At 39.2% G+C, this 12390-nt stretch overlaps 1 protein-coding gene across 1 annotated transcript in view; it reads left to right on the top strand.

Annotated features, from left to right (window-relative positions):
• Positions 1–12390, top strand: part of LOC136872392 (beta-hexosaminidase subunit beta) — a 222251-nt gene that overhangs the window by 165562 nt on the left and 44299 nt on the right. Inside the window, exon 3 of the mRNA XM_067146207.2 lies at positions 3338–3465. Within this exon, the coding sequence (XP_067002308.2) occupies positions 3338–3465 (128 nt within the window). The remainder of the gene's footprint in view (positions 1–3337; positions 3466–12390) is intronic.

The following is a 12390-nucleotide window of genomic DNA, read 5'->3' as shown; positions in this document are numbered from 1 at the left end:
TTTATAGTAAGTAATAGTTCTTTTTGTTTCTTCATGCGATGAAGGACTTTGTCATTTGAAATTTTCAGCAACCGAGGTATTCGGAGTAGGCGGCAATATAGATACATTTCAAAAGCATCAATTCTTCTTTATAGATTTTGGTCAAGGGTTCAACTTTCACATCCAAAGAGAAAAATGGAGAATACATAGCACCGAATCATTCGTATTCTTAATTGCACACTTAGATCTGATTTTGTAAATAGCTGTTTCATGCTATTTCCACTGCCTGGTTTACCTATGACAGTACATTGTGTTGACATCAGTGGTGGTGATTATTGTTTTAAGAGGAAGTACAACTAGGCAACCATCCCCTATATAACACTAATCAGAGAGAAAAAATGGAAGGGACCCGATGCTACAAAAAATGAAGATATCGACCAAAGGAAGGCAAGGGCCATGAAGGGCTGAAAATGAAAGACTCCCTAGGCCTCAGTACCTAAAACCGTCGGTGTCAGAAAAGAACAAGAGTTGACCAAGGGAGGTCAGATAGGATAGATGAAAGTGAAGAGCCTGGCACAAGTTGAAGCAAGGACTCATGTAAGGGCCCTGTGGTCGTCAACCCACTCTCCCAAGTTAAGAGTCATTGGGGCCCATTCTAGTCGCCTCTTACAACAGGCAGGGGATACCATGAGTGTTATTCGAGTGCCCCCACCCACAGAGGGATTTCCGGATGACCCCCAGCTCTAATACATATTTATGTGAAAATATATTTTCAAATTTTCAAATGGAATACAAAACAGAATCTAATCTACTTCCAACCAGGCTGGCACAGATCACATGGACTTTGCAGTATCCTCTAAATTAATCATCAGTCTTCTTTTGATATTACTTCAACCTTTCCAAGCTTCCTGTCAATGTCACTCCACAGTTTCTCAATTTGGATGATATCCAGACTTTGACATAATATTTCAAGCACTTTTGAGCAGATTTTGACATTCCAACCTTTATGTTTGCGATCATCACATCGATAGTCGTATATGTCCCTGACTGCAAGCTCCTGTGTAAGTTTTGCTGCACGATAGCAAGTTGTAATTTATGATCCCTTTCACTACGTCACCAGTTGAAAAGTGTACCCAGTCCAATTAAAATGCCACCTCCAAAAGCCAAGAATAACGACCGAGAGGATTCGTCGTGCTGACCACACGACACCTCGTAATCTGCAGGCCTTCGGGCTGAGCAGCGGTCGCTTGGTAGGCCAAGGCCCTTCAAGGGCTGTAGTGCCATGGGGTTTGGTTTGGTTTTATGGTTTACAGTTGGTTACAAGAACATTTTGCACGCGTGATGCGGAACAGTAAGTACAAGATCATACATCTAGTAATGCAGGGCAAGACAGAAAGCCGACCCAGACCTGAATGAAGAAAAATTTCCTCGATGATGAACATTGACATGAGAACAGATTCAGTTTACCGCGTAGCAACCTCAAAAACAAAGATGCCATGATGACAGCCAACTTTCAATTAAGGCAGCACAAGAAGAAGAAATTTTGGATTTTCTTATTCCATGAACCTAATAAGCTGGTGTAGCAGGGGGAGAGGTAATACTGCCACGTGGTGCGTCCTGGGTGGCGGATAGTGGGGTCCTAACTGGCTTGCCGGCGGACTTGAGAGAAATAAAATACCTCTTGCAGACCAAACACAGAACCCCCTGTGGGTGGGGGATGCAGATGAAAAATACACCCATGGTATCCCCTGCCTGTTGTAAGAGGTGACTAAAAGGGGTGACCAATGGTTGATTGAATTAGGACCATAAGACTACTTGTAATTAGTATCATCATGCGAAGAACACCACGGGTTGCCTTTACTTGCGAGTAGTACCACTATGCTAGGTACACAACAGGTTTGTGATTAGTAGCAACAGAGGGTGAATAAATATGGGTCTTACAGTACCCGTGATTAATACCACTATATGCAGAACACCACGAGCTTATGTTGCCTGTGATTAGTACCATTGTGAGAAACATCATGGGTCTGGGCATTGCCTGTGATTATGACCATTACAGTATATGAGCAACATCGTGGATCTGCGTTGCCTGTGATTGGTACCCACTATTTGAGGAACACCACAGGAAAGTACGAGTCCCTGTGATTTAAAAAAAAAATGCTATTTGTTCAAGGCGTCGACCTATGTAGATATTTTGCCCCTACTGGCACCATATGTGAGGAAACTGCGTATATTATGTAATGGCGGAAGTGTAATGTGTTGAATGTGAGGAAAGGAATGTTAAGGACGACACAAACCCCAGTCCCCAGGCCAGGGGAATTAATCACTACAATTAAAACCCCCTGACCCGGCCAGGAATTGAACCCGAGACTGCCGGGTGACAGGCGGACATGTTGCTCCCTACACTGCGGGGCCGGACAGTCCCTGTGATTAGTACACCTATGTGAGGAACACCATGGATTTGTGTTGCCTATGAGTGGCACCGTAATGTGAGAAACACCATAGGTGCGTATTACATTACCTGTGAGTAGTACCACACAGTGTGAAACACCGTAAGTCTACGTTACTCATGATTAGTACCGCTTAATGAGAAATACCATGGTTCTTACTTTCCTAGTGGTAAGTACCATTTTGATGGGCCGTTGACCTGGATTTTGGAACCCTTTAGACAACAAGCATCATCAATTCAGGATTGTACTTTGGAAACGGCCCCTTGGTCAGTATACACCTTTGTTTTAAGATAGTTTCTGGGAAGGTGGGGCATTGCGAATAGAATCCACAGATTGTTTTAAGTTCATAATCTTTTTTGAATTCTAGCCAATGGATTAATTTTGGAATTAATTTTATCTTTCAATATTGTGAGCTGGATCCGGTGATTATTTTAAATTCATATTCATCCATTCATTCTTCGTCATCACATTTAGAATTCTGGTCAGTGGATGAGTTTTGGACTTTTAAATTGTCAGTACATTTTGTCTCATTTTGTACCATTAGGGGCCAATGACCTAGATGTTAGGCCGCTTTAAACAACAGGCATCATCATCATCAGCAGCAGATTTTGATATTTATCTGGCCTATTATCCTGCTGTCAGACCCATAAATATTAAAATTCATTGATTGTCCATGCATTATATTGGCTTTTGTTTCTTGTATCATCAGTAAATTAAAATCGAATGTGTGTTTATGTATGTTCTTCTTTCCAGGTCCATGATTAAGGTAAACTTGGCAAAATATATGCTGTTTGAATAATTTGATCACAACAGATAATGCTATTATTAAATTCTAACTACCCATTTTTCCTACATCTCAAATCAAACAGTGCCAGAAGCCTTTGTATATGAACAGTATGATGTTGCAGATGAACTCCGTGTGAACAGTCCTGAGCGCCAAGGAACTGCAGTACTCTCTAGTGATTCCATTTGGGGCATATTACGAGGCCTGGAGACATTTTCACAACTGCTGGTGCCAGATCCTGATGGAGTAGCAGTTAGTATTCATATTTACATTTTTTATATTTTATGCAAACATGATTAATTTAACAAACACAGGTGAATAAAGTTTGGATGAAGAGTACCTTAGGAGAGTGAGTCAAAAGTAAAGTTCCCTAATGTTTTGTAGGTAAACAGGTAAAGACAAGTCAAGATAAAGAACACTGCTTTTATTTTGGTATCACTACTTTATTTTTCAACAATAACAATAACAGCGAGCCCCTTGGTTCAAATCCCGGTCATTCCATGTGAGATTTGTGCTGGACAAAGCAGAGGCAGGACAGGATTTTCTCTGGGTACTCCAGTTTTCCCTATCATCTTTCACTCCAGCAACACTCTCCAATATAATTTCATTTCATCTCTGTCATTCATTAATCATTGCCCCAAAGGAGTATGACAGGCTTCGGCAGCTGGCACAATTCCTATCCTCGCTGCTAGATGGGAGCTACATTCATTCCATTCTTGACCCGGTCAAATGACTGGAAACAGGCTGTGGATTTTCAACAATAACAATATTCTAAAGAGTTCAGAAGGGCGTTCCAGTCCAACTAACCACTGCTTCTTCACTTGTTAGACAGACGTCACTTTCTCTCGTAGAATCCTCCTGTGAATCTTGACAGTTTCCATATTTTTTCTCCCCAGAAAATGATCAGTATGTGAATCTACTCTCCCATCACCACTTATACAATACCTTTGTCAATTTGCAGGTGTCATTCTGCCAAACTTCACTGATTTGTAAACCTGTGCGCAATCTATCATTGTGTTTCAAGCATTGTCATAGCTTAAAACGAGTGTCTCCTTCCCTTGATAATGGACGTGACGTCCTGTTCATTGAAAACCTCTAACTGATTCAGCGTTACATGTTTCTTATGAGTATTCTCCCATTCTATTTCGTCAATGGCATTAACGAATGAGCCTGATGTTGATGGACGGCCACTTCGCTTTTCATCTTTGTGGATTTTGTTTTTGAGGAAATCACTTTATTAATTCAGCAACTGCTAAATGGACTCACTCTGGTTGACCAAAACTGTGTCCTCAAGTTCCCAACTTGCTGTTTCGTTAGCTCTTTTTCAGCCGTGACTTAACGTATGGTTGCTAAAACATATGCACTGGAGATACAACGAAGGTTCCACTTGATCTTGCAATCAACAGCCTATTTCTCTTTTTGATGTAGATTTCATTCATTACATTGAAAGCTTTTTCACTTTCTACTCTTGATATAGAAATTGAACATTCTTCATTAACCCGGCATTACTCGCTATGTCTTTACGTGCGCCGTTACTCGCTAGTGAGCGCAGCGCTCACCTTTATGTTTAAAGGCCATAATATGCCCATATAAAGATAGAGGTATTTTCATACGTCAGTTTGAGATATTTATTTAGTTAGCAACACGGCCGAGCGGAGTGCTCTGGAGCCAAACTCTGCATTCGGGAGATGCGTGAGTTCGAACCCCACCGTCAGCTGTCCTGAGAATGGTTTTCGGTGGTTTCCTATTTACGCTTCCAGACAAATGCAGGGACAGTTTATATTCACAGGCCACATCCTGTACCTTCCACCCACTCACCCATTTTCATTCATCATCATTCATTCCATCTTAATTAGCTCCTCTACAGAGGTTGGCATCAGGAAGGGCATCCGGCCGTAAAACAAGAGATATAAATTCATCTCGCCTCATTCCAGACACCGTATCAAGAAGCGGTTCTAAGGCATAGCCAAACAATTTATTTAGGAACACAAAAGCTTAAATTTAAACAAATAGTTATTTATTTAGGAACACGAATACTTAAATATAAACAAATTTGAAGTAGGAGGAGTATGCTTAGTACGAACTAAATAATGCAAACATATAATCCTGCATAATAGGAATCAAAAATTTTACACAGTCATCACTTATGTTGCTTTTCAGCATCTTTCCTGGAAAACGTTGCAGATTTTGTTTCCGTGTTGGAACATTTGTAACGGGACCATGGAGGCCCCAGTCTGTAATTCCATCCTTTCCGAAAACGAATGGAATACACCATCAGTCAACGAAAGTGACTCTTCTTCTTCAGAACTTGTAGACACTCTGTTTCAGATTTATGATCACTTTCGTAAACCTCATTTGTTTCATTATCATCACTTTCGTTGTTCAAGTCCACTTCCTCCATAGTTTCACCCAAACACAAAATTATCTGATCAGTCGATGCCAGTATAACTTGTGTAAATTCACTAACAACCGTCGCAGTATAAACATTTCAAAGTAAGCACAATCATATGACAAATAATGGATTGAGGGTCTTTGTTTACAAAGATAATGGAAATGACTGGCACATCCCTTTCCTAACAATGTGTTTGAAAGGTATAGGGAGTGCAAAAAACAATGCATAGGTAAATAAGAAATTAAAGAGTGAGTCTTTCACAAAAACAGTTGAAGAGGCAAAATATGTTAATGGGGATTGGCACTGTGCAATTTTAAGATCTATAAGATCGCGCCATACTTCTTATAAGTGACTGACTTTCTACTTCTTCTAGATTTTACAATTTAAAATTGCACAGTGCCAATCCCCATTAACACATTTTGCCTCTTCAACTGTTTTTGTGAAAGGTATAGAAAGTTTCAGAAGTAGAGGTCTTGTAAACCTCCCAAAAAAGGCAATATACTACGGAGGTGAGCACTGCGCTCACCATGCGAGTAACCGCGGGTTAAAGGCATCAACCTCCACTGGAATTTCCTTACTTTCTACAAACATTTATGTTTGCTCCTCTTGTCCAAAGTGCAATGGCTTACAATACTCTCATCACCAAACTGGATATCCAAAGTTGAAATGGAAGGCCAATTAGTTTGTACATAACCTATGAATATAAAGTGACAATATTTTTCATTCCAGCATCTTGTAACTGAAACCTGTTTTCAGATTGGATGCTGTGAACACATTTTCCACAAGCCTGCTATTTAAATAATTTATAAGGCTTCTAAAAATTGCTTACTGTCAATATTTAGAAAACCCGTAATAATATTCTAAGGGAAAATTTCCAGAAGGGCGTTCTGGTCCAACTAACCACTGCTTCTCCACTTGTTGGACAGACATCACTTTCTCCCACAGAAACCTTGTGTGAAACTTGACAATTTCCAACCCCCCCACTGATAAAACGATCAGTATATATGGGTCTCCTCTCCCACCACCACTTACACAGTACGTTTGTCACTTTGCAGGTGTCATTCTACCAAACTTCACTGATTTTTGAACCTGTGCGCAATCTATCATTGTGACTGCAAACTATTGGATATATCAGTTGGAGTAAGTTCCGCTCCTTCATTTCTAAATAAATAATAAATAAATAAACAAATACAAAATAGGAAAGGTTACTTTTTGACTTACCCTCGTAGTTTGATTTGCATAAAACTAACTGACAAGTATTCAGTACATGGAAATAATATAAGCAGATTCATCTTATAACTTCACTGCATTCGTTGATTTTATTTTTAAACGATAATCAGATGAGAAGTAGCCTATATGGGATAAGGATTACATAATATTAGAAATTAAGGAAGAAAGGGGAAAGACTTGGCATGTAATAAATGCGAGATACCAAGCTAAATTAAGAGGACACTTCAAATACTTGAGATGTGTTACCTAGTACAATGATATCATTTCAAAGATAGAATATTAAGTAGTTAAACACGAGGGCATTGAGAAGATTGCCACGTACTGTATCAAAAAAGCCATTTATTTCCTTTCCTCCTTCTGTGCTTCTGCCTTCTGTCCTCAGTTGTCTTCCACCAATTGCATAAATTGCTGACGTGACAATGCCTATCAAATCAGGTGACATTCGAACCTTGCAAGGAAGTCATGTGCTCACTTTCGAGCTTCTAACTCCGAAACTAAAGGGCCTGTCAGATTAGTTACTATTTGCTCGGAAATGTGGGGCATAAGAAAAAATATGACACTCGGTGGGCCTCAGTTAAATATGGGGAGCGATTTTGAGGTATATGATGGGTTTGTGATTCATAACTCTGAAAGCAAAAGACATAAATGAAGGTAATCAAGATATTTGAAGACAAAGAATTATTGACGCCTTATATTTGCATAACAAAATGGCCCTCATCAAAGGATAACACAGCAAGAAAGAGGCCCAAAGTTAGAAGTTGGATTTTATTAAATTGGCGATCTGACCATCTAAATGTCATTTCTGACTCTTTACTGTATGGTACTGATGGTACCATAACGGTTGCCGTACTACCCTTCAGGACAAAGTTATGTAAGGTTTGAAAATATTAACATTCCTTTTGCATTATCAACTTCTGAATGTACATTCTGATCCATGACGTTATCAATGCATTGAGAATCTTCTCTTTGAAAAATGGTAACATTGCAGAAGGCATAGGCCAACTGCGAAAGAAGTACATGCAGTACAAATTTCAAAAAAAAAAATCCAGATGTTTTGAAAGATATCAATGGTAAGAGGAATTTGAATAAGACTGAACTATTCCTTCACAACTCTTTTCAGATTTCAACTTCACAAATTATAACCGTGTAAAATCATACGACTTACAGAAGCGTGTGCGCCGACTTGTATGGAATGATACAGAGTGTTACGACATGCATGATCGGGCTGTATAATTTGCCAGCCATGTCTCTAGGTGACCAGCCAGATACTGTAAGTTAGTTCGCAATAATACACAACAATCTAAATAGGCTGTCATCAGAAGTCAGAAGGAGGTGGGGACAAGATGAAGACGTACTCGACAGCATGCACAGGAGGGACAAAGACGTACAGCAGCCAGTCAGATTTAGCAAGATCGGAAGAGTCCAGTACTGCCAAATATAAAAAAAACATTATCAAAACAGATCTACCACAGTACCGGTGCAGAAGAGGATACAAGCGAGACCAAATGACCATAGTCAGATTCAGGGAACAACGGTCTGGCCAACAGGTAATAGGTTAAAGAAGATCAAAATAAGTACAGCATCTGTGGAGAAAGTGAAGAGAGAATAGGAGTGTACATAGGTTAAAAGGAACAAAGAATGCGTCAAGGGGACATCTTGAACGAAATGGGGGTAGATGAGAGATGTTCTAAATCAACGAAAATTGTATAAATTGTAAGCATAATGTACCGGTATAACATTATAAAGCAAAATTTTATTCATTGTTTACTAGGTTAACACTGTAACTCTAACTGTTACTACTACTACTACATAACACCTGCAAAGACTTATTTATCATATCGCTTCTAGTGCCGGGACTGTCCAAGGACATGTTCGACTCACCGGGTGCAGCCCTTGTAAGGCAGACCCTGCAACAAGTGTGGGCGGCATTTACCGTGGATGGAAACTGCATGTTTTTGTAGTGCAGGATAATGTTGTGTGTGGTGTGTGAATTGCAGGAATGTTCGGGACAGTACTAACACCCAGTCCCCGGGCCAGCAGAAATAAGAATTTAAGGTTAAAATCTCTGAGCTGGCCAGGGATCGAACCCAGGGTCCTCTGAACCAAAGCCAACTATGCTGACCATTCAGCCAAGGAGCTGGACATCCATAAAGATGAAATCCATTAATCAGTTTTTATTTGGTTTATTTGATTAATCATTTATTGACGTACAAAGTGTCTATAGGTTTGGAATGGTACCTGAATCAGTAAAGTTAAAAAAAAAAGACAAAAAATTTAGAATATAAATATTTTTTAGATGATTGCAAGCTGCTTTACGTCGCATAGACATAGACAGGTCTTATGGTGACGATGGGATAGGAAAGGGCTAGGAGTGGGAAGGAAGTGTCCTTAACCTCAATTAAGGTACAGCCCTAACATTTGCCTGGTGTGAAAATGGGAAACCATGGAAAACCATCTTCAAGGCTGCCGATAGTGGGGTTCGAACCAACTATCTCCCGAATACTGGATACTGGCTGCACTTAAGCGACTGCAGCTATCGAGCTCGGTATTTTTTAGACAATATATGCAATGTGTTCAATAGCTCATTTTAAAGAAGAAGGACCAATGTATATAGCGACGAGAGTTAGACCTCCATACAATGTCATCCAACAATCCACTAGCGCTGTCATCTTCAGGTACTACAATCGCAATGCCGTACGGCTACCAATTACTGTAGCTCCGTACTCCAGCATAACAACAATGCCATGTGTGGTGTTGTTTGATTTGTCTCAGTGAGTTGTACATGTATATGGTGGGAACAAAATCAAACAGTCCATATTTGAGAAAATTGTAGTGAAAAAAAAAAAATGCAAAACATCATGACATATGGACAATAAATGGCTCCAAGATTACTGAAGACTCATTAGAGATTGTCAGAATTCCAAAAAGACCCAAATCATCAATGGTGAGCGTCTCAGAGTTGGCAGCCATGTGGTGGGCAAGTTGCGCACTACTGCAGCCCCACCTGCATACATCTACTACCTGAACGGTGGAAGAATTTAAAACCCATACTGATTAGGTGCTTTATTTGGACAGTACCTATCTCATGGTACATATTCATCATCAAGATTATGCTATTTTACAGGTCGAGATATGATAGGAAGTTTCTGAATTTGTGAACTGACGAAGAGATTTGAAGGTTCTTGAAACATGTACTCTTAGTATTAATGTAGACAACAGTCTTTGTGATTTTATATTTAGGTATTGACAAGGCATATCCAATAAAAGAAAGAAAAAAAAACCCTATTAATACTGTAGAACTGTTGCCTGTTCAAGACAAGTTGTAGCACACATAACAGTGCCATTATCTGGCAATCCCTCAACTACTTCCCTATGATGTAAGTATTGCGACAGGTCGACGCGACATTTGCCGCAAAGTGACCAAAAACCAGTGGCAGACTGCATCTGGAGTCCAAAGACTTCAAGACTAACGATTGGTGAGATGAAAATTTGTAAGGTTTAGTACAACCGTACTACTACAAAATTAATGTGGACTCTTTCAACAATGTACACATGGGACACTATCGATCAATCACCAATCAGGGCTATATCGGGCATACAGATCTTGCTGACGCGGTTAAACAAGATGAGTACTGCGACGATTAGTGGCCCGCTGTACAAGCTGAAACTGACTTGTGGGTAGCCCTATATGATCACTGTCAATATAAATGTTGACGACAGTCTAGTTAATGGTGCTAACAGAATTCTAAAGTACATAGAAACAGTATCCGAATAGGGTGGTGATTTCTTGACAGATGATACAAAACCAATATGGTGCAACATAAACTGGAAATTGACACATCCAATCTGCAGCAACAACTGTGTCTGGATTGTATCTGATTCAGACCACTGACAATTTCACATTATATTATGCCAGTGATATGGTAATTACAACCACTCATTTTAAGCTATACAATGGGGACACCACTCCCAAAGGCATTTTAAAGCTACTGCCAGCAATTATTCTGGAGAACAGATTGGTTTAGAAACCAAACTGGACTAAGACAGGGAAGTGTATTGTGTCCATTTACGTTTATAATGGTTATGAATGAAATTTTAAAGGAAACATGAAGTGTACAGTTGTGATGAGACTGGACTTAATTTTAAGCAATTGCCAAAAAAGAGCCTTGTTGCACAGGCAGAACTTAATGGATGTGTTTCAAGATGAGCAAGGATTGTGTGACAGTGTTGGTGTGCAGTAATGCAGCTGGCAATAACAAGTTGTCGCTTATGGACATAGGCAAATTAAAAAATCCCATTGCTTTTAAAAAACATAATTGTCAGTTTTCTTCCTATGATCTACATGCATAAAAAAGAAAAAAGAAAATGCACAATGACCATGGTGATCAATTGGTAGTTAATAGTTTCTCTATAACTGCAAAGAAATTCTGCAATTGATATTTTATATCCAAAATATTCATTAACCCTCAACTTTGTGGCACAGCTGAAGAAAATGAAATTTATCATAATGATTTTCCTTGTGTTCTGCTGAATAAAACTCCTTGCCAGGCTGAGTGGCTGAGGGGACTGGCCTTTTGAGCCCAACTTGGCAGGTTTGTTTGTGGCTCAGTCCAGTGGTATTTGAAGGTGTTCAAATATGTCAGCCTCGTGTGGTTAGAACTCCTGCAGGATGAAATCCTGGCACCTCTGCGTCTCCAGAAACTGTAATAGTAGTTACTGGGATGTAAAATCAATAACATTATTTATACTCCTTTATATAATTCCTCTATTTAGATTTGTTCACAATTTTTCCCACCTAGATGTTGATAAGATTTAAACTCGCCTGTCTCCCAAGTTGATTAGTCATTGGCCTGAATTTTAATTCAATAATTTCTTGCTTGATAGCTACTATGGTCCATGTATACACATATTATTCTTGTACTTTGCAGCCTTTTCAGATGCTCAAACCATTGAAGTCATGCTGATCTAAATACCTCCTTCACAGATTTGTCAACTTCTGGTTACCTTCTGAAATTTTCACTCCTAATGTAATACTGCCTGGTCTTTTTTGTTGTACTTCTCAGATATTTCATTTCAAAAGCCAGTAATTTACCAAGCTCTCTCATTTGTGAAGTGCATACTTCCATGCTGTGCAAAGAATGCAAACAAAATATGCCTTATACAAAATCAGTTTGGTTCTTATGAGCACTTTCTTGTCCCACAATAGTGTCAAATTAGTCTACTGAAGTTAGATCTGTTTAAACCTCTTATTCTGCATCATCCCTACTAGTTGCCATGGAAGAATGTGAATTCTTAAGGGAAGAGTCTGGAGTTAAAAATCAATATTTTGGTCGTTTTTTTCTAAAATACTTTTATGGCTGACATTGAAAGGATTGAGTTTTTCTTTCTTGTCATGAAGTTATTCCACTGAATTCAAACAATTTATCACTTTTATAAAAAAAATTGTATGGTATATGTATCGCTGCTATATTATGAAGCCTGTGCATGGAAATTTTGATTGCAGAAGTTTTTCAAGTAGTAGGATTCTTTGAATTCAAAATTTTAGAACATAAAAA

Source organism: Anabrus simplex, chromosome 4 (assembly GCF_040414725.1).
Source record: "Anabrus simplex isolate iqAnaSimp1 chromosome 4, ASM4041472v1, whole genome shotgun sequence".
Classification (NCBI taxonomy): domain Eukaryota; kingdom Metazoa; phylum Arthropoda; class Insecta; order Orthoptera; family Tettigoniidae; genus Anabrus; species Anabrus simplex.
The sequence above is the reverse complement of the archived record's forward strand: the minus strand, read 5'-3'. Positions and strand labels throughout refer to the sequence as shown.